General features: G+C 38.9%; 1 protein-coding gene across 4 annotated transcripts in view; it reads left to right on the top strand.

Moving 5' to 3' along the window:
- The window catches only part of LOC121958979 (rho GTPase-activating protein 23-like), an 82,515-nt gene that overhangs the window by 35,415 nt on the left and 23,112 nt on the right, over nt 1-23,988 (top strand). For 3 of the 4 annotated variants that reach the window (XM_042508163.1, XM_042508165.1, XM_042508161.1), the window contains exons 1-2: nt 21,991-22,025; nt 22,115-22,306. In XM_042508163.1, the coding sequence (XP_042364097.1) occupies nt 22,005-22,025; nt 22,115-22,306 (213 nt within the window). In that variant the 5' untranslated portion in view covers nt 21,991-22,004. Of the gene's footprint in view, nt 1-21,990; nt 22,026-22,114; nt 22,307-23,988 lie in introns of those variants that run through there. The other variant, XM_042508164.1, reaches the window with a different exon arrangement.

The following is a 23,988-nucleotide window of genomic DNA, read 5'->3' as shown; positions in this document are numbered from 1 at the left end:
AAAATACATCAATTTACTGAGAACAGATAGATTTTTGTTAAATCAGATTAATTTATTCTCAGTTTGATGATGTTTTTAATTTATATGTGGGTGAAAAATCATATAATCAAACATATATGCATCAATCATGTCTCATATAGAGACGAGATCATAGTTGAGTATTTGTGTGCTTAATGCAAACACATCTGCAGACTTGGAGCTTATGTGAGACAAACGCCCGTCTGTCTTTTTGTATCTGTATGTATTAATGCATCAGGAGACAGTTAGTGAGGTCTTTGGGAGCGAGTGGTACCTGATACTAACAGCACAGGCCAGCAGCTGGGTGCCCAGATGGGGCCAGACCCTCCCCCAGAGATCCAGCTGGAGCGTTCTGGATTGGCAGGGTAAAAGGGGAGCATGTGTACAATCCACACACACACACACACACACACACACACACACACACACACACACACACACATACACACACATACACACACACACACACACACACAAAGTTAAGAGAGGACAGCAGCAGTAATTGACTGCACCTGATCCCTCCTGAACACTTTCTTTCTGTTCCATTGATCTCTTTGCATTCCACTACAACTGAGTGAACAGAATTTTCTCAGTTGCACTTTTCCCTGATTTCACCTCTTTTTTCTATATCTGAGAGTGTTTTCCTCTTTTGCTAACACACACACACACACACACACACACACACCATTCCTCTGTTGCAGTGTAATCACCAACACTCTTTCATTGACACATTCCTGAGCAGCCCACCTGTTGGAAGAAGAATGGTCCAGTGTGTGCAAAGTAACCCCCTCTCTCTCTCTTACAGACACACAAACACACACACACACACACACCTTTCCTCCATGGGTTTAGGTGGGAACCATCTGCACCAAACGAGGCTGCACTGGTCCCATGTCCGACCTTTCAACCTTGACCCACACAGGATCTACCCACATCATTCCTCTCTTTCACACACACACACACATACACACAGACAAACATGCAGTACACACAGCTTAACAGAGCTCCATTGTCACACATTTCACAGCAAGTCTCAGCCTGTCCGCCCCCCCAGCCCCCCACCTTACCCACAAACACACCCCACCCATTGAACAGCCCCCTCTCTGCTATACAGTACAGAGCCAAGCCGCCGAGTCTGAAAAGAAACACAACACAACAATGACTGTTCCCCATCTGCAGCAGGCAGCGTGCTCCCTGTCACTCATGACCGGCCACCGATGCGCGCACACACACACACACACACACACACACACACCACCTCTGCCTATAATGTGAGGAGGGGAAGTGCTCATTAGTTCAGGGACTCTCCATCATTGTAACTGGGGAAGTCAATTAGCAATATTGCTTTTTTAGAGCAAATTTCCTCATTGCTTATAGTACTGACTTTCTCCCACTAGCCGATATAGAGAGCCAATGCAATGTGAGATCTCTACCTGATTACACTCCTATTGTACCAAGTGGCAAATTATGGTGCGATATGATAAATGACTGTCTTTCATCTTTTTTCTCAAATTTGGCCTCTGATGGACAAAGGAGGGTAGAGCAAACTTAATTTAAAATATTTTTTTTCTTTTAAATACATGTAGGTCCCTTTCTATCATTCTGCTTCAGGCTGTGATATCCTGAATTATAGTCCTGATTATGAGTCAATTTTGAAAAATTCTGGATCCAATTATACCCTTTTCCCACCTAAATTATGGCATGCATGCAGGTTTATTAATCACGAGTAAACCCACTTAAAAAAGGCTATAGACTACTTTCCCTTTGCCAGGAGAGCAGAGCTGTCCACACGGCTCTGCAGCAGACAAGTGTGCCTTTCTGTGTGTGTGTCATAACTTGGTCCAAACACAACCCAGGAGCAGTTTGTGACTCGCAGGGTGAATAATTGATCTGTCTATCTGTTCAGAGCTGATCAGATCTGATTGATAGATAACTGGAGCAGCTGCTGTGAGTGAATGCAAACTTTCAGACCCAGCAGACTGAACAGTTAAGTTTCACTTTCAATGTGCCTGAAGTTCTGCTGCTCCATCTGTGCTCAGAGTACACTCTTTGCTCCTATAGGTGGAATGCATAACTGAAGGTATATATATTTCAATAGCGCTCCTAATGAACGGCCCAGCTCCAATAATAGAAAATCTATTTGTGGTAGCAGGTGTTTTAGTTGTGGCAAGCTGCCACACATTCCTTAGACAGACAAAATATTAACACTATAATTCAAGTTTCCAAGTGGCCCAACCTGCATGTCTTTGGACTGTGGGAGAAAAGTAAAAAACAGCATGAATACACCACACAGACACTGTCCTACAACTGTATTCCAATGTATTATTGACATAATATTAGGGCTAGGCAATATATCCATGTTGTATTGATAATGTGATATGAGAATAGATATCGTCTTCGATTTTGTTTTTGTTGCAATACAATGTAGGCTAATTGTGGACCCTGCTTGGGAACCAGCAGTTCACAGGATGTTGACAGACAAAGACAGAGATCCAGAGAAAGTGTTGTGAAAACTGAAGTTCAGAGTAGCTATTTACTGCTTTTGATTTAGTTGCTTAGTGCACTGGACTTGTAAAACAAAAGCTTAAATCAGAGCCCTTATTTAGAACAAAGATGTAATGTTTGTATGTGATGCAGCAGCCTGTGTTGTCTTCAAGCCAGAAAAAAACAGAACCATCGCAGTGTTTAACCCAAAATGAATCACTGACGGGTGTCAGTAGGCTACACCTGAGGCCAGCATATGCATCACACACACCAAATGTATTCCACAATCCCAAAGACCACAAAACAAGCTCTGTTTTTCAGTCTGAGCGTATTTGTGAGAGACAAAGAGAGACAGTGGACAAGCTAATTTAATGATACTGACAAGCTGTTTAGTATTACACATGAACCCACCATGACAGCTATAGCAGTAAAAACATGAGTAGATACCAAATATATGAGAAAAGATTAGACTTCACAGGTGTCCCTGCAGCACAGAGGAGGCCAGTCGCCAGGAGAAAATGTTGGCATTGTACATTCTTGCAGACCATGAATATGTTTGCATGTTCTATATGTGTCATCAACTTTTCATGAGTTGACTGTATCATCAGGAGGTGGATGGGATTGGGGATGTTGGGGTCACCTTGTAGGATGTTTCTAGCATTTTAGCACATTTCTCAGATTTTAGGACATTTCTAGGACTTAGGGCATTTTGGGGATTTTAGCAGATTTGTATGATTTTATGATATTTCTAGGACTTTAGAATGTTTTTAGGAATTTAGAACAATTGTAGGATTTTAGGATATTTTTAGGATTTTAGGGGCTTAGCTAGGACTTCTGTCAGGGGGTGGCGAGGGATCGTCCACTGGCACTTTCTTTGATGAACAAGCTCTATTTTGATGCTTTTTTTATGCGCTCTGGCATCTTCTGTATATTAAAAGTGCAAAAACCATTCCCACTGTGATCACTTTATTTTTATGCTGAATTAGAAAATGGTTGGTGGACCACCCCTCATTCCTATCGAGGAGCCAGATTTGGTCCATGGCCTATAGGTTGAGTATCAAAGTGTTTGAACTTTTCTGAGTGGCCACGCAGGGGTTAAAAGTCTGCTGTCATGGAGAAGGGTTAAAAAACAATAATCATGATAATGCTGCACAATCTGTCTTTGAAAGCATTTGCTGTAACATCATCTACTTGCTGCTAGATGCTTTATGCACAAACTTGCTTGTGGAGAACGTATTACCTTACATTGTGTCAGAGTAGTTTATGGTACAGAACAATAATGCTTGTGAGACCTTGGTATCAGTGTGTCTGTCAGTGTAGTATCCTCTGCTCTCGCTTCCTTCCTATCCTCTATGCTGCGTTCTTTGAAACACAAAACTGTTAGTCCCACTGCCTCCTCAAACACACAGAGCCACTGTGTCATGGAGAACAATGGTGTTATACAGCTGCCTGGGCTGCTCTGTGGTCAGTACTAGTCCACAGTGAAGGTACAGTCTGCTGAGGGCTAACTGGACCTTGCTGGTCTCAGAGCAGGTCTGTTCTCAGGGCACAACAATAAAGAATCTTTGGAAGTCTGTGATCATAGAACGTCACAAGCTAGTATGTCACTGACTGCTCTTCTGTGTAGGCTTGGGCAGTATGTAATATTTTCCTTCATACCTTCCTGAAATTTCTCTGAGGTATGCAGTATGTGAAGATATAAGGGCACAATGTACTTTCAGTTTTTCAGACTTATAAATACACAATAAATACTCACAAAATATTAAGAAAAGTAATATTATCACATGTATTTTCCTTAATAAACATAGAAATACAACTGTACACCTTTTGAATTCAACTTTCACTCAGTCACGGAAGGCTGACAAGGCTTAATTCCCTTGTTAACTCATCATTAAAGACACTAACAGAAACAAAATAAAACTTACCCAAACTGTCTTGGTTACTATTATTAGTTATCTAGTTAGTAAGCCCACAGTTCCAAAAATCACCAGCTCTGGTTTGTTTGAACACCTAACTCTCTCTGCCTGCTGGCCACTGGCTGTTTACATCTCTGTAACTTCTCCCTCCGCCACTAGCTCAGCTGCCTGTTCCACCCAAACCCACAGGAAGTGCAGCACGCTCTGAGGTAAATTTTAGATAGTGGCCAAAAGTGGAATTAGACTGTCTGGGCCTGTTCTGTGATGCCCATGGGGCCATTGACTTTTATTGGGAAAAATATGCCTGTAAATCACTGGATATTTTTTGTGGGTGTCAAAACACCCGCAAAATGATTCATTTCACTATCGAGATTTAAACCATCCAGTTTGATATCATTTGGAAAGTCTGAAAGAGCCGCAAGAATAATTTTTTTGACAGCCATTCAAGCTAGCGAAGTGCTAAAGCTGCTGTGAGCTCTGGTGGTGCGTGCTGTGCACTACATACAATGAATTTAATGGAAAGAGGAGTGCCTGTATTTACGAGGGTACTGAAAAAGACACCTCTGTATTTCTAAATACATGGACATAGCATAATACCTTGCAGTTTCTGAAGTTATGGTCAGTTGGTCAAATGGCTGAAATATCACAGTTACAGTTACAGTTTTGCTGCCTTTTTCCATTTTAAATTTGATGCAATTATGACATGTCCCTCTGTGAATTGAAAAAATAGTCAGACCTCCCTAAAGTCACTGGACAACCATTAGAATGTCTTGTCACAGTGAGAGCAGGTCCACTGGTTTGTCAGTTCCTGAAAAGAGACATTACCTTATGTATGCATGCGTATTTGCTTAGATGGTGGTTGTTCAGACCAGCCTAGTAACAGAAACTGGGTCTCAAATGAAAACCATTCAAAGAAATGCATTAAAATGAATTTGTAGTTATTTTTAGCTACGAACGATTTTCACAGCTGACTAAAAATAGGTCAATTAGAGACGTTTCCCCGCCTTCTCCAGTGACATATTAGGAGTGCATGTGTTCTGATTTTAGACTCATTTATGCCTCCAGTCGAAGCTCACCCTGCTTATGTTTCCATATTTCGGTCAGTGCACTGTATACATTTTTCATCGACAGGTCAGGTCAGCCATATGTGATGTGACACACTTCCGGGAGCTGGGCTTTATTATTGGATCAATATTGCAAAGACTTTTCTTCAATGATCTTGTGGTTACGTGGTGATTTAGAAATTATTTGTAGGTTTCATTTAATGAAATGAGCAAGCTGCCTAAAATTAAACAGTAAATTGTAAAGCTGTTAAGAGACCTCTACAACTAACATGGCAGAACAGGCTTGTATACAACACTACATGTTTTATCATGAGTTCAAATGTAAGTTTTGTATGTGAGAAAAAGCAGCATAAGTTGTAAGTGTAAAGGATGATAGTTTTTAAATGTGCTGTATAGCTTGACTGTGTGAAGAGGACTACAGTATATTGGATGCAGATTATTTCTGTGAGGGTTCAGTACTTTGTGTGACAGTGCTGCCCACTTGTGGCTGTTAAGTGGAATCAATGAAACTCAGTAACATCTCTTTTTTTCTCTGCCTCGGCTGTCGGTGTGAAGGAAATAATCATCTGCAGCATCATAGTTTAGAATCTGTGTTGATTTAGGGCTGGTAAATAACTGTCGAATTATGCATTTTAAAATTAGTGTCCTAGCATAGATGGAAAATGACATGATAAATCTCCCACTAGGAAGTCTGATTACATGAGTAAACTTTGATGGTTAAGTTACAAGCAGGCCTATGGATCGTTATTAACTCCTTAAAACCGAAAAGAAATGCTCAATATTTTTTCAAAAACATGGAAAGAAGTTGCAAGTTATGTGTTAAAAGAAAGAAGACAAAGAGAAGACAAAATGCTGAAAAACAAAAAACGTTAAACTAAAAAAATTTAAAATAATTTTTTTAAGTTAAGTTAAGTTTTTAAGTTTTTTAAGTTTAAGTAAGAAAATCACTCTAATTTTGCAACAACAAAAAATAAAATAAAATGAAAATTCGAAAATAAAAATAATTGTAAAATATTTAGAAATACATATAAAAAATCATTTTTTTCTATAGCATGATTGTAAACAAATAAATAAATTAAGACTTCTTGATATTTTTTGCTAGTTATTTGATAATTTTCTATTAATTTCCCCACTCTCTGTCTCTCTCATTCTCTCTCTCTCTCTCTCTCATTCTCTCTCTCTCTCTCTCTCTCTCTCTCTCTCTCTTTTTTAAAACTAAGGTTATTTTTTGTCACCTTTTACAAATTTGTGCAGTTTGTGGGACATTTCATGTCTAGTTGCTGATTGCCCCATGTTTTTGAAAGAAATCACACCAATGTGCTCACATTTAAAGGTTTAAGTGCTTGTAAAAAATGTCTGAATGCTACACAAGAAAAAATGATGTCAGTGTAGGTTTCAAAGGGTTAATACAACTCTCTTTTTGTTGATCTCTGTAGACTTTCCCCTGTTATAGTTCTTAAATGACATTTTGCTGTTTCCACACTTCGCTGTGGCATAAGTGACATGATTTTGTCTTTCATCTCTGTCCCACAGGGATTACTCCTTCTCTCTTAGTTCCTCTCTGTCATCTTCCTTGCTGTCCAAACTGTCTGACCTAGACAAATTGTTCAAAAAATGCCCTACAATATGAGTTAGAAATTAAGATAAAGGAGAAAATTTTGATTTTCAAGAAAATTTTCAAGTTATAATTAAGATTCAGTTGTGTACTAACCAAAAGCCGGACATGGAAGAAATCTGAAGGTTTTGCGTAAAAAAAAATAAAAAAAAATGATAAAACTGTTAAAAAAAGAGATCATGTGCATGTGATCATGCGTTCATAATTTTTCATTCATGTTACCTGAAAATATTCCAAGAAATAATGGAAGTTATGGTTGTTGTTGTTTATTTGAGAAAACTAAAAGTTAAAACTATTTCAAAGTTATCCAAATCAGAAATATTCTTTTGATCCCATATTTTTCTGTATTAAAATAGAAATACAGTAATAGTAAACAGTTAACACTAGTATGCAAATTTTTGTATGGCATGGCATGTTGTAAAGTATGTATAATATGCTGAGCATTAAAAGTGTGTAAAAATCTAAAAGTAAAGAAATACACCAATGTGTCTTGAGTGTGAAAAATATAAAAATGTGCCTTTGCAATGCAATGTATAAAACTAGTATGTAAGTTTAATATAAAGAAATATGAATATGTGTGCAAAGCTACAACTATGAACAAGGGAAATATGCATCAGCAAGAATAATGATAAGAACAGTATGTGTCACATGTTAAATATAGGTTACATTCAAGAGTTGGAAGAATATTGCGCATTTAAATAACTGCACAGATGATTGCTGTCGGTAAAATATTGCAGTTAAGACAGTCATATAACAAATTTTTGCATAATTAAATTTCTATTTCACATTAAAGTATAATACATAAAAAAAATAGTTCCTGACCTTTCTCAGGAGAGGAAACACATGATTTGGGAAGGAAGAGAGTAGGGCTGGGAAGTATGGCCTTGAAATAATATCACAATATTTTTAGGCCATTTCATAGTACACGGTATATAACAACAAAATCAAATGTCACGATATGAAGAAATACGTAGATATTGATACTGTGATATATTTTAGAGATGACTGTTTGTACTTGGACAAAATATTAACGCAATGAGATTTTTGATTGTCATCAGTAAAGTGGGTTTAATGACTTAAGAGGGTGAACACAAGTATTAGAACGAGTAGCGCAGTCTGATAAGTTTAGAAAATGACATCACTTTACTGCAGCCTTTAAAATCAGGAAAAGACAACACTTGTTTCATATCATGATATGACGATATCCAAAATCTCAGGTGGTATGTGGTCTCATATTGCGGTAACGGTATGTATCGTGTATACTGCCCAACCATAGGAGAGAGGAGAGAGGCACAGTTTTAGCAGGGAAGTAACATCATAGTTTGTGTAGTCAGTACTGTGAAGCAGTAATACTCACAAAAAACACTCCAATTATAGTTAGTATTTTTCTTTGTGGGACTTAAACTGTGTTTAGAGTGTGTGTGTGTGTGTGTGTGTGTGTGTGTGTGTGTGTGTGAGTGAGTGAGCGTGCGTTCGTGTGTGTAGGCGCGCGTGTGTGTGTGGTATTATGGAGTGGCTCCCATGTCTCGTCAGTGCTGCTGTATTAGTGAGTTCAGTCCTGTCATCAGCTGCAGCCTCCTCTTTGTCCCTCTGTCCACACTGTCTCTGTCTCTCCATCTCTCTCTCTCCTAAACCACTGTCACTTGAAATTCATGGGAGGTTCCTTGGATTGCATGAGAGACAACATCAGTAAATGTGGTGATATTATACCCAAATTATTTTTAAAAAATGTGGTATTTTTCCAATGTTGTTTTAGAAAACAGCCCCAGCATTTAGTCTGACATGGCTTCCTGAAAGCTGCTTTAAACAATTTTTTATACAAGCATTTAGAGACTGTTTGGCACAGCACATTTTATGTGCTTTTTGTTCTTAATTTTTTGATAATTTGTGTTCATGCATATGGCAGACTGTGCATTTTTGTTTAGTCTTGGAATTTCCAGCTCAGCTCCTACAATAAGGAAATCAAATATTTTAAAATAAATAGATATAATAAAATATATTTAATTATATAGCATATAACCTATATTAAAATATGTTTTTTTCTGTAGTCTGCACAAGAAAAATTATGTCAATCCAGGTTTGAAAGGGTTAACTCTCTTTGTGTTTATCTCAGTGGACTTTTCCCTGTAATAGTTGTTGAATGACATTTTGCTGTTTTCACACTTCACTGTGGCCTAAGTGACATGATTTTGTCCTCCGTCTCTGTCCTGCAGGGATTACTCTTTCTCTATGAATTCCTCTCTCTCTCTCTCTCTCTCTCTCTCTGTCTCTCCCTCCCCCCCCCCCTCTCTCTCTCTGTCTGCCTCTTCTCCTCTCACACTGAGATCCCGGCTGACAGCTCTTTATTTACCTTGCTCTCTGCTTTATTCTTCTTCCCACTCGTTGTGTTGCTCTCTTCCTCGCTCCTCATTCCCCTTAAACTTAAGGACTCACTTGACCCCAAAGTTTACAACTTCCTTAACTAAATTGGGTGATTTTCATTCAGATATCAGCAGGATATTGAGTATTTATTTCGCATATTGATTTCCTCCTTACTTGGAGAACACAGTATGGAATGAGTATGGTTTTCCGTTTTCACTGGGGAATGCTCTGATGCAGAATTTGATGTTTCATGATGCCGTTTGAAGAACATATCCCCACTGATATAGAATTGCTTCAATTTGTGATTTGTAAATGTGAAGAGTTTCAGTATTTCTTTGACAGATTTTGCAGTATTGCTGTAAAAAATATTGATTAGTTGAGACATATTGATACTAAATATTTGAAGCCGTTTCAATACTAATTTTCCACATCAGCACCAGCTGTTCTTTCTGGCTTGTATTGTCTATTACAGTCATTCTAATGTTCTCTGTTACTGACCAAGAAAAGAAAAGGTGTCCTTGTCATGTTTTAACTGTGTACGTTTTATCTTTTCACAAAAAACTTTAAATGGCATTTTTTATGTGTGATGTGAATATTTTTCATTGTATGTATCAAAGTCAGAAATTCCAGTATCGTGACAGACCTGATCAACAGTCATGCTTAAAGAACCAAAATCTCCTAAATAAAGACCTGATGTGAAATGAGAAGTTCTGTTGGAGAATCAAAAACATTATCATTTATATACTGCAAGTTACTAAAAATCCACCTTTGGAACATTAATCAGCAGTGTTGTGTTGTTCACTCCATTTGTCTAGTTATTTATTTTTGAGCTATCCATGGATGTTTTCTATTTAGCATTTTTGTTTTTTGCAGACTGGAACAAACATCATTTCCCACAAGCCCAAGCCTTTCACAGACCACTTCGCATAGACGTTTATTAGACAGCATGGCTAAAAAGTTGCAAAAATGACTTTTGTAGAGAGTCTGAGTGGATATCTTTTATATACTGCCGTGCTGTAAAAACTCGCTTTAGTGTGTGTGCTAACTGATGATTAATTTCGCTTTATTAAAGTCTGGAAGAGTTTGAGATCTGATGGCCTAGATAGGCCTGAGATAATCTTTTCTTTGAGCTCTTTTTATGCGGGAGTGCATAAAACAGTGTTCTGCCTCACTGATCTACGTAAAAGGGACATCGTTATTCTGCCGTTAAGTTGGCAGTGGAGGTAGTCACAGAGCTAAATCAACGTTTTTTTTTTTAAATGACACTAGACACGGCCCAGTTCAGACTGGAGATTTGCAACACGATGAGTTGAAACTTTTGTGAACCTGCCAGTTAACAACAATTTGACTTTTTTTGTGTAGCTTAATATAATTTGTAGCATCTTAAAATATGAATGAGGACAGTGATCGTGGGATACTTGCTACAATGATGAAATGACAAAAACATGAAAAAAAGACTGCTTAATCAGCTGTATTTGCCAGAAGCTGATTGGCTGTTGAAGCATGTGACATGCCTTATGTTCTTTAACCCTTTGACACCTGGGGCGACATCACTTCTCTTTTGCTGCTTTCAGATGCCTTTCACATGTATTTAACCCTGATAGATTTTATCACTGTATATGATTAGATGTATTTTTGCTTTTGGTAGTAGGTGCTTTGTATTTGTTCACTATGAAGTGAAGTGAACAGAGAGTCAGGCAGCCAGAGATAAGCATTTCTCCTCACAGCCATCATGTGGTTTGTCACCCTCGTACTGGCGGTGCTCGCCTTGAGCTCTGGAGCCGAGGCACAAAGCATCAGGGCAGAACAGACGCATATTCTCCTCTGACTCACACATCACATTATGTTATTTTTGTTCTGGCTTGACTCCTCCATGATTATGAGTCCTCAGAGTCCGAAAAACGCTGTCATAAGTGCACTCTTTGGTCACAATGCCTTTCTGAAACCTAAAGTCTTAAAATTGAGGGGCATGTACTGTATCGCTCAAATAATGTTGACATTTTGGTCAGTTTCAGGCAGCAAAACTTTGGCTCTATTGGTTTTGTTTTACATTTAAGATGAGTAATGTCCTTGAAAATTTTAGTTTTGTCGTGTTTGGCGTACTGTTTCTTCTGGTCTCTGTTAGCATTGGGAGCAGCTACGATGGCCGAACAAATAAATAAGAGAGATTATTGCAGACGAAAAACATACTTGCAATTACTGCTTGTTGCTGCAGGTGTCGCCAAAGAGAACCAAACAGAGATCTTTGAGATTCTTACTAAGAAAATGTAAAGGAAACATAAAAAAGAAAAGTGGAACAAGTGGAAAATAAAGTGCTGAAGAGGAGAAATAAGAGAGGAAAGAGGAGGAAAGGAAAGAAATGGCCGGAGGAAGAGAGGAGCTGAGAGATGCAGAGGCTGCTGGATGATGTTTGCATGGACGTCAGTCTCTTTCAGCGTCTCGACATCCCACTTCTCCCTCTTTATCTTCATTCTCTCTTTCTCTGGCTGCCTGTCGTTGTAGCTGCTCTCAGGTGTCAATGAGAAGAGGACTGAGGGGCTGACAGCACTGCTGGAGCTGTTAGTGAGGGCTAGAGGAGGACACACACACACACACACACACACACACACACACATAGTCGTTCACATTTAGAGTTATTCAAGAAGCACAAACATTTATACAAGCTGACAGTTTGGTTGTATTAATTTTTTTACTGTCTCAGACACACTTTGAATCATACACACAAATACACAGAGACATGCCATTTACACTTGGTCGCAGTTTTGCTGTAATAGAAGCATAGGACTGCTACTAACTACTAACTTTTTTTTTTTTTACATTATAGGTTAACCCTTTAAAACCTGAGCAAATTTGTATGTCTAAAAAACACAGGAAGAAGTTACAAGGTATGAGTTACAAGAAAATGACCATTTACAAAAAAAGGGGAAGAAAAAAGTTAAAAAGTAAAAACAAAACAAATAAGGTTTAAAAAAAAGAAAACATATGAATATGAATACATAGATAAAATACTTTACAATAATTACAACATTAGTGTTATAAAAATAGTTTTATAAACATTTTCTGTATTGTTATTATTAGTATTAGTAGTATTATTTACTGCTAATTTTTGTTACTCTCTCCAAAAACAATTTATAAAGGGACCTCCAGTGGGAAGCTGTGGGAGATTGTTGTTTGCATTATCCTATTATCATATTTATATATATACATCTAAAGAAAAAATGATACAATAGCTAGAAGTTCTAGTTCTGTCTTCCGTTCCACCACATTGTACGTTTATAATGGCGTTATTAAATTATAGTGCCTGCAATGCAAAAATGCATGGTAGCGCCAGAGGAATGAATGATGAATCCATCACAGCGTCTTTGCACTCTGCTCATAACAATGAGTATATTTGAGTATACTGCAAAAACTAAAGACATCGCAATAAGCAACAATACCAATATAGAGACAGGTGGACCCTGTCTATGGCAGAGTTCAGAGGGTTGAAGAGGACAAAGAGCTGCAGCTTGTAGTTTAAAGGACAACTTTATTAGACCACAGCGTTTCGGCTTGTTGCCTTCATCAAGCCATCTGATGAAGGCCACAAGCCAAAACTTGTCGGTGTCTGGAGTTTTTTAACTCTTTTTTCATTCTCCATGCACCTTGGAAGTTGGTGAGGTTGTGCCAGAAACCCCCACTCTGCCTCTAGAGTTCAAAGGGTTAAAACTACTTTTAGGTCTTTTTTTCATCTCCTTTTTGTAAGTTGCTCATTGCTTTTTAGCCACGTTTTACGCACATTTCAAAGGTGTCCTTGTATGTAAATGGTGTCTGAATGCAGCACAAAAAATCTGAGGTCGTTCCAGGTTTCAGAGCGTTAAGCATTGAACTGACCTCTTATTTTTGTAAACCTCATGTGTAATGGGAAGCAGTTTCACAGTCCTGCACCAGTGTACTGCGCCTCCAGCTACATTATTAACTTGAGGCAGTGAACATGAATGCAAACTGGCCTCCCAGACACCAAGACAACATCCTCAAAGTGCTTGTAGTGCCCAGCCAAACATGTCGCTTTAATATGAAACAGAGAAAAGTATTTTTGCATCTTCTGTTGATTAATGTCTTGTCAATTTACTGATCGATTGATCAAATAATTGGTGAAACACACAATGCATAGTGTACCCGATACCAACAGCATCATCAGCCAGCAGGTTGTGAGACTAAAAGGAGGAGACAGGGAGACCCAGCACACGCAGAGAGAGAGAGAGAGAGAGAAACATTACTCACTGCTCTACTAATGGGCTGGACTGTGAAGCAAAGGGATGAGAGGAATGTAACCGAGAGAGAGAAAGAGAGAGAGAGAGAGAGCGCAGGGATGTCAGCAAATATACCCACGGGAGTGAGAGAGAGAATGAAAGAGAGAGAGAGAGAGAGAGAGAGGCATGTTGGGGTTGAGAGCAGGGAGGACTATACTTAGACAGCAATAAAGATAGTCAGACACAGCCAATGCTGTACTACAGAGCATGAAAGGGGACACTCTGGATCTCTCAGCAGCAGCTTGGGATTATATCCAATTATAAAATCTTTTCTGACAACAAACTGCCTTCTCAGCTCAACTGGTACAGCAACAGAATCCAACTGGTCTGGGATGGATTCAAAATCCAGAGGCGGACACCAAATTAAAGCCAAATGGCACAGCAGCAGCTAAGCACTACTTCAGTGAAATGAGTGGTTTTTCTGACATCGGGAAGATTCTCCTGTGGGAGCTTCAAAGAGGACTAGTTGGCAATTGCCACTGCAGTCACCCTGGGACCAGTGCTGTGTCTCATGGCCATTGGAAAAGCCAGGATGCTACTGAACTCCTCATCTAGAACTGTCAACTGGACTAAATGAAAGGTGCAAGAGGCCAAGAAGTGGTTGAGAGTTGTACGGCTGTTTTGAAAATCGCAGAAAATCGCCTCAATTTTTCAAAGACAAGGACCAAGTGGAACCCAGATTTGTAAAAGATGAGGACTAGCTGGAGACAACATGGTAGAAAACTGGACAAAATGTGACAAATCAAATCTATTCCAGGAACGTCATGACTTGACCACCAAAGATTGAGACCCAAAAAACATGAGCTGATGAGTTTGCCAAAAGGAAGATGTACACAAATAATGAAGCTCAAGACAAATCCAACTCAAGGATTACAGATTCACAAATGTATGGTGCTCTCCATCCACGGTGCTAATTCTGACACTTGAGTAGTTGATTTCTCATGTTTTCATTGATTTACCCTCGATTGTCGCTTCTGGCCGTGATGCATCGGGCAGAAATCGTGCCAAGGTGACCGAATTCTTTTTAGTTGTGGGGTCTGAACGCTTTTCGACCCCTGGCGTGTGTTAGTGTGTGTTTGCTGCACAGACAGTGTGTGTGCGTGTGCATGTGGAGGTGCTATGCTGAGGGTGTCAGGTGTCGCACCAGCTCCATCAGGCCACGAGTGGCGATTTCAGTGCTCTGTCGGGGTGGACTGTAGCGACGCCGAACCTCGTTGTATCTGGCTGGCAGTGTTAAGGGGGGTTTCACCTCGCACCTCACCCCGCCCGACCCCCATCACATCGCCAAGAAGACGGGGCTCCCGGAGAGTCATACAGCGCCATCGCTTATCCTGGGTAAGAGGGGAAACTGTAGTTTTGCTAATACACAATTTATTTTTTTGCCATTATTCAATACTATTGCAATGTTTGATTTTATGGCAAAGGGTCATTTTTTATTAAGGATCATACTCTGCCAAATAAATTGTCTTCATCACATCTGATACTTAATTGTGAGGTTCTCTGGATGCTGCATCTATTTACCTTTACTATGATAAATGACTAGATTAAAGGAGCCCTTGTTGTGCCCAACATTGATAATTAAAGAGAAATTCGGTCATATTAGATCATAGCTGACTGGTTTGGTTCTAAGTCTATCTCATGGTCTTCACTGCAAGGCTTTCCAAGTGCAGGGAAGATTAATGAGTGCATTTCTTCTGATTTCTAGTTAATGTTGGGCTGTTCACTTTTGTAATAAGCAGTATAATGTAGCCTGCAGCTAGCAGATTATTTTTGCAACCAAAAATATTTAATGTGTCTTAAAATGTCATATCCCGCCAAGCCACCAGGTGGTGCATGGTTTTGGCTGAGACAGGCTAGTGGAGATTTCATGCTGGTAATTACAGGTTTTGGTGATTAGTAAGAGGCAAATAGGTTCAGGTTACTTTAGGTAGATTTGGTTTGTAGTATAACATGCAAGGCATCCATGAACACAGTTTACAGACAGCACAGATAACATACAGGATCAAACATGACAAGAAAATAAAAGATAAATCGTTTTTTGACTGTGCTTGTACAACATTGTATGGCTGATTTTGCTTTTAACTTTGTGTTTAAAATTTACTGAAAGTAATGGACACTAATAACGCTAATAAAAGTGATGAGACACAAAGCAAAGCTGTGGGCACAAAAACAAAAACAATGAGCTAAAAGATGTTAAAACGCTCTGTGAGCTGACAGGAAGTGCAGAGTTAGTAATACTGGGTACGTCAGCACGGGAAACTCCCCTAACAGTACACAGTCATTTGACCCATTGTGTATATACTACACTGTGAAATATGACAAGTTGATTTTACTTTGAAAAAATCTAGTAAACCAACTGACTTGAAAAATGTAAGTAGATATAATTAGACTTAATTTATGTTTACTTTATATTTAATTGTTACGTTTACTTCAGTTTGAATTACAATTACTTAATTTTGTGCAACTAAAAATGACAGGTTTCATTAAATCAGTCTTTCAAAGATTTAGCAACTTCAGTAAACCAAGTTTACTTTGCGATGTATCTGCATTCTGCTGGCTACAAACTGATAGATCTCCTAATTCATCATTTACACAATCCTCTTAGTCGTGAGGGTTTTGTAAATGTGAACTTAAGTCAGATTAACTTAACTTAGAAAGAACAAGGTTATTTCACTTGTTATTTTTAAGTTGCAACAGCTGTATACAGAATTCTGTATACAGCTAAATATTAAGGAAACTGAACAATTAGATGTAAAGCAAATCTAAATTAAGATTAATCATTATATTTAGTTACCTTTTTCAAGGCAGTAGGTTTCCAAGATTTATATTTGAAGTAAGATCAACTTGTGAGATATTACAGTGATAAACTAATAGATGTACTGAAACCCTCTGTAATGTTGGCAGTTGTCCTGTCATGACTGCAGTGCTGCTCTTTGGACTCAGTCCAGTAAACTGGACTAGCTTTTGTATTTCTCTGTGGTCCCTCCTTGTACATAATAGTTTGACCGCAGCTCTAAAAACAGCCGTGGCTGTCATCGTTCTGAGGGGTCCTCATCTCCTCTCTGATCTAATGACTGTGGACAGGTGTATTTCCTCAGGGATGCTTCTTCCGCCATCTTGCTTTAACCTTTTCCTGTCTGCTCTGATCACTGTAAGAAATTATTGACCATCCCCCTCTTTTTCCACTACATGAGTGTCATTGTTTAATCACAGAGAGCCAAAGTTGATGTCAAAGCTATCAATATCAGGGGTGACTTTAACCCATTTGAAACATGGAGCGACATCACTTTTCTTGTGTATTTAAACCTATGGATCCTGAGCACATTGGTGTGTGATTTCTTTCAAACACATGAAGAAAAAAACAATGAGCAACTTGGTGTGAAATGTTCCACAAATTGCAATAAATCAGTAGATTTAGAAAGTTGTATTTAAAAAAGCAATGTAAATTAAAAAAAACTATATTGATAATCATTATAATTACATATTTAAAATACGTACGTTTTGCTTACTTGCCTCTCTGTTAACTATCTTTTTGTTTTTTCTTCTATTTTTTAAAATTGTTATTAGTATTTTATTTATTTATTTTTTATATGAATTTATTTTTCAGGTTGATTTTCATGTACTTTTTTCTAATTTCTTGCTGATTTTTCGGTCATTTCACTATCATTGCTCATTATCTTCCTCCCATGTTTTTGAATGAAATCAAGCCAATTTGCTCAGATTTCAAAGGGTTAACCTGTGTTAGGACAGGGGCTGCACAGCTGAGTCAAAAAGATTTGCTTTTAGCAGGCTGTCATCATCAACAGTTTGGAGAAAGATTCAGCACGTGGGGTTTGATACATTCGAGGGTGTGTGTTATGCCATATCTGCAGCTCCTTTAGGTGTTATGTAACGCAGCACTGAGGGGGCCTGTTGACTAGCAGAGGGGAAGGGAGATGACGCTGATGTCCTCACTACGCACTAAGAGATCCATGTACTTTATATAAAATCTTGTGTGTGTGTGTGTGTGGTTGTGCTTTTACATCATCTGTTCAAGTATGCATCAGGGATCATACAGTGTCCAATACACACTGTTTGTATGTTTGCATGCTGGGAGAGTGAGTAATTTAGCTTCTAGTATACGCTGTGAGTGTGTTTATGTGTGTTTGTTAGCATCTGTCAGTTTGTATTATCTGATGTGTGTATGCAGGGTGGATGTGTGTCTTTTTGCATTGTCTCTGTTGAGCTCATTGTGTGGCAGTCTGAATGTCAGATGAACTACATCGCTTCAATAGCCAACAATAAAAGCACTGCCATTCAAATGTTAAACCCAAGTAAGCAAAATGAAGTGCAGCAGACAGAACACAGAGTAAATTGAGTAAGTGGCCCATGGTAATGATGAGCTATATTTGAGTCAGCACAACAAGCCCCCGTTGTTCTGAAAGAGCCCCGCAATCAGGCTGTGTGTTCAGGATCATGTAAGGACTGATATCTAGGGTAAGAAGGAGAAACACATTTAGCATTACTATGCTTCAGTTATTTTTAAGTTCCTTTTATAAATAGAACAATACAGTTTTATCATTTATTTATTTAACCTTTATTTAAGCAGAAAAACCTTCTTGAGGTAAAAAAATCTCTTTTTTGAGAGTGTCCTGGCCAAGACAGGCATCAACAAAAGTTACAGACAGACAACATGGAACAAAAAGACAAAATAATACAAAATATACAACTACAAAACAAACAATATAAAACACAAAAAGAACACAAAATAAATGTACCACAAAGAAGGACTAAAAAGTATGTTAATACTTGCTGTGAGAACAAGACAATTAAAAGACCAACTAAGATACACCCTGACACTGACATGTAGAAGACAACATACAAAAGTCCTGCAGCAGAGCTTTGAAGTGGCCTTGAGGAACCGATGAGTGCGGCTTTAAGTCTTCTTGCAGAACATTCCATATATATATGGTGCTGCATACCTAAAGGCTCTTTTGCCAAACTTCATACAAACCCAAGGTATAAACAACAATAAAATATTTCATGACTCTCAAATTCTGTTAACCAAGTCAAGATATCCTTCACTTAGGCAATTTCCCCTCTGGGATCAATAAAGTATTTCTGATTCTGATTTTGACTTGCTGCTGTGAAAGTTTAATGCTTGGTTGAAGAATTTATTTTAAAAAAAGGTGTTGCCTTTTGCTCCTGAAACACAGACAAAAATGTAACAAGTGCTTGCTCCTCTTGTCACATGCTAGTATTATATGCTCTGAGCTAAGCACAAGAAAAATCGTGTGCTATAATTGCCTGTAGTGTGCTGTGTTTATAGGTGAATGTAAACTCCATTCATCTTACATTACACAGTGAAAGCAGTGACAACAGTGTCAGCAGCGGTGGCAGTGTTTGCAACTGGAATCGGGCTGGATTGCACTTGATTCTGGGACATCATTCGTCCTTAATCTCAGCCAAGTCCAGCAACCAGATGTGGCCTGACTCATTTCTTTCAGCATGCCAAGTCTGAGCTGATGCTGGGCCAGGCCATTTTTGATAACGGCCCAGTGATGGCAGTTACATTGGCTGGAATTGGGCTGATTTATTTGGCCTGATTCTGTAGCGTTATTCATCTTGAGTCAGCCAAGTCTGGCAGCTAGATGCAGCTCGACTTATTTCATTTAAATTGCTTAGTTTGGGACAACACTGGGCCTAATTATGGTATAAACGGCAACCAGAATTGGGCCAGTGTATTTGGCCCAAATCTGTGGTGTCATCCATCCCGAGTCTCAGCAGAGTCCAACAACTGGATGCAGTCCAACTTATTTCTTCCAGTGTGTTGACTTTGGGCTGGTGCTGGGCTTGATCATTTTTGATAAGGGCTCGGTGATGGCAGTGTGGGCAGCCAGAATCTGGCCAGTTCATTTGGCCCGATTATGGGGCATCATTCATCCCGAGTCTCAGCAGAGTCTGGCAGCCAGATGCGGCCCAACTCATTTCTTCAAGACTGCTGAGTTCAGGCCAATGCTGGGCCTGGTCATTTTTGCTACCTGAGTACGTACAAATTGAAAAATCAAGATTGGAATGACATTTATACTACCTTTATTTTGACAGAGGGGTCATACTGAGACCAATACCTATCTACCTTTTTCTTGAAAGAAGGGATGTCAACAGTTAACCATTAATTGATTAACCACCAAGAACATCTATGACAGGACACGCAGGTGGATGTATTGGTTAATTTTGCTACTCATCAATTTACTGCACTGCACACCTCAGCTCTGTTAGCACTGTTAGCAGTGTCAGCACAGCTAGGGGTGATAACATAGTGTTATATATTCATCCAATTTAAAATATATCCAATATATATATTTTGGAGATTCCTCTTCATACCACTACAGGGAGCTGGTGTACCACCAGTGGCAGACATAATATAGTTTGAGAACCAGTGGCGTAAACAAATTAATGTTCAATGTAATGAACCATATTCCACTGTTATCCATTACATCAGACAATATTTCTTACACAACAAACAAGAACTCTAATAGATTAGTATGTTAGTTTGTAATTGGCTTGCAAGATAATGTTTGTGTAGTGTTGTAAAAGAGCTGTGTGTTACAGAGAGAGAAAAGTCACGATGTTTAATAAAACACACTGGCATGTCGGCATTTCACACTGCGACTGGGTGGGCGAGTGAGTGTGTGTGAGTGAGAGAGACAGGCAGAGGGAGGTTAAGCAATGTGCAGCATCTCAGGTTTATGTTTACACGCACTCGTGTGAAATGTCACCTGCAGAGATGTTGGATGATGAGGAATCTAACACAACAATATACCCAACCATCGCGCACACACACGCACACACACACACACACACACACAGATATGATGACTTCATGCTCTAGGGCTTCGCACAACTCAACTCTCCAACACAGCCACACACACAGCCACACACAGAAACCTCAGTGGGCAGGAGTTATTTTATTCTGTATGCATCATATACAGCAGGTTATGTAATGCTGTAAGAGTGGGTCCTTGAAAAGTTTGAAAAAGTCAGTCAGAAGTGTGAACCTAGAAGAAGTTTTAATTAGATGACTGAATATGTTTTAGCTTATTATGAAGGTTTATATTCAGCCACAAATCAACAGATTATGTCCTTTTACCCATATTAAGTCAAGGTGCGGTTCATATAGATGAATGTTACCGGCATACTGAGCATGTCATGAAATATCTAAATTGATTGGCCTTCCTCTGTGGAAAGTGTGTGTCTTTACCCTGCTACCCTTTAAAGCATTCTTTGAGCTGAAAGATTCCCCATCCACTTCCTGTCTTAAGAAACAGGCTTCCTGTTGTTTTTGGCTGAGGTTAGGGTTCAGCATTAATGTGTTTAAAAAAAAAAATTAAATAATGCTCGGTCAGGCAAGTTGGTGTAGAAATCTACTTGGTCAAGTTTCACTTGCCCCTAAGGAGAAATGTCCCCAAACACAGGCTGTAAGAAGATAAACTTTTACTGCTTTTTTAAAGCACTTTAACTACTTTTTTTTAAAAAAAACAACAAAAAAACTGAAGTAGTAAAATAGACACATTTTTAATAAACTTAATGTAAATGTGATTTTCAGAGTGTCAGTACTGGTGTTACAGCAAAAACAAAAATCCAACAATTGTGAGTGTATTGATTTAATGTGGATCGGTGCCCAACACAATTCGGTATATACCCTTGAAAGTACTGAGTTTGGTACCCAACCCTAATGGTTGAGCTACGGTACATTCCTTTATCGAGGGTAAATATCATGTGAATTAGCAGCTACACTGTGCTCAGTGTTGTTGCTGTGTGATTGTGTACTGGAAACACTGGCTCCAGTCTCACCTCCTGTACCTATAGAAATACCAGTGGATGTTTTGAGTCACTCTCACACTCTTGTAAAGGTTTGTGCTCCCTTTGTTTACTGGTCATGTGATCTCTGCCTCCCGATCTGTGTTTATGAGCCCAAATCATTTCCTGTTGTTCCACAGCTGTTATTTATAGATGATATATATTTTTAACTCTTCCATTGTTGGCTGGAGGTAATAAATGTGATTATAGGTGGAGTTGTTGTTGAAAATAGAGCTTCCTCTTTAGAGAAAGGAAGTCTCTGAGAAATTCCTGGCACTGGTGTAATACTGCCCTGGCCAGATCTGGGCAGAGTCTTCGATGAATGGACCACAGACGCCCACATCCACCCACTCACTCTTCCCTTAAATGCATTGGGCTATGGATTAGTAGACAGTCACAGTCACTTTACTTTACCCACATGTACTTTAAGATTCACATGGTAAAGTTTTGACTGCGTTCATTTCCTACCAAAAGGATAGCTAGGCGTTATTGATCAAAACATTTTCTCCATCTTCCTCTTCTCAATAGGCTAAAGGACGAAGAGATGGCATGGTGTCGTCCAATGAGAACAGGCGCCGGCCGCTGTCGTCGGGTGAGGTGGAGGGTGTGTCATGGCAGGGCCCACGCACCATTTTTGTTCCTAAGAACTCACAGGGATTTGGCTTCACTCTGCGCCACTTCATCGTCTACCCACCCGAGTCCTCCCTCCACAGCCTCAAGGTCAGTGCTCTGCTCCTTGATGTTGTCTGGACACAAAGTGTAGATTTTAGTTGTATTTGACTAATTTCAATCATTTGATAGCATGTAATGTTTTGGACAACTGACAGCCTTTATGAAATCTTGACCACAAAAACAGAAGATATGACAGTGGCTTAAACACCAGCAGCAAGTATGTGGCTGATGAAGTCTTATTGAAAATTCTCTTACCATGGAAGTTGGTTCAAACTGGTCCTGGTCATGGTTTGCTTTTAAAAATAAATAATGTGCAGTCAGTCAGATCAGCTGCAGTATGACTGTAGCTTTGACAGGACCGGATCAGACTTAGACCTTTTGTTTTTAGCCACACTAGCAGCATGACTCTTGTGTATGGCTGTGTAAAATTGAACAGCTGGTCCATGTTGGTTAATTTAGAAAAATCTTGTCAAATATTGAACTGTTTAGCTGTCAAACTAAAAACCAAGCACCACCCATCAGCCAGAGCAAGCTTCCTCATTTAACAACTTAACATGCTCTGTAATATGTTTCTGAAAACCTTTGATATGACAAATACAGTAACACATTCTTGATACATATTTAATCAGCACTGCCTAATTTGACAGTTTGACCACAGTGATTGGCATGATTGACAACTGTGTCAGAGACTCAATTGAGTTCAGTTCAGTTCAATCCAACTCAGTTTAATTAAGTGTAAATGTATTATTAGTCCCAGAGGGCAATTTGTCTTGCAGCAAGTGTTTAAACATAACAAAAACACATAAAGCCCAAGCAATATGACACAGAGAATTACAGGAGTTGACATAAATCTGCACACAGGGTGACTTGCATCTATGCACATTCAAGCTCCAGAGGTGCAAGTCGGCTCTGACTGATTGTTTTCGGGATTTTTGCAAATGCTATTAGGAGCACAAGGAGGAGGCAGATGCACAGTTTTGACTTGACTTCTGCTCCAGGACTTAAGTAGAGGCATTTTATTAATGTCATAAAAATCATAGAAATGTCTAAAATTTCTAGAAATGTCCTAAACTCCTAGGAACATCCTGTTTACAAACTCACACAACTAATGCAAATTAATCCAAGTTTCATTTATACAGTCATGCGAAGCTCAGGACTTTTTAAAGAGACAGTTTCTCCTGATGGGGAGCTGAACTGAACATGAAACTCATGTCTGCTCTCTCCGGGCTCTGTTTACTAAAATAGTCATTTTACCTTGCTGAACACGGCAGCTGCAGCACTACTACTGCCTCAATAGTATTTTGTGATTTTGAATTTCGTTTGTGTTATTGTGCGACTTTGATGGATCTAAACCAGTGATATTCAACTTACGGCCCAAGGGTCAAATCTGCCCCCCTGTAGGGTGCCAGGTGGCCCCCAACCATTTTCTACTTCACAAGATAATTGTTGATTCACAGTAGGAATTGTTTTTGCACTTTTAGTATATAAAAGTTGCCAGAGTGCACCAAAAAGCATCAAAATAAGAGTTTGTTAATCAAAAAAAGTGCCTAAAATCCTAGAAATGTCCAAAAAATCGAGAAACATCCTAAAATCCTTGAAATGCTCCTAAGTCCTAGAAATGTCCTAAAGTCACACAAATGTTTTTAAATCCTAGAAATGTCCTAAAGTCACACAAATGTTTTTAAATCCTAGAAATGTCCTTTAATTAAAGTGTTCTTAAGTCCTAGAAA

Source organism: Plectropomus leopardus, chromosome 19 (assembly GCF_008729295.1).
Source record: "Plectropomus leopardus isolate mb chromosome 19, YSFRI_Pleo_2.0, whole genome shotgun sequence".
Classification (NCBI taxonomy): Eukaryota; Metazoa; Chordata; class Actinopteri; order Perciformes; family Serranidae; genus Plectropomus; species Plectropomus leopardus.
The sequence above is the reverse complement of the archived record's forward strand: the minus strand, read 5'-3'. Positions and strand labels throughout refer to the sequence as shown.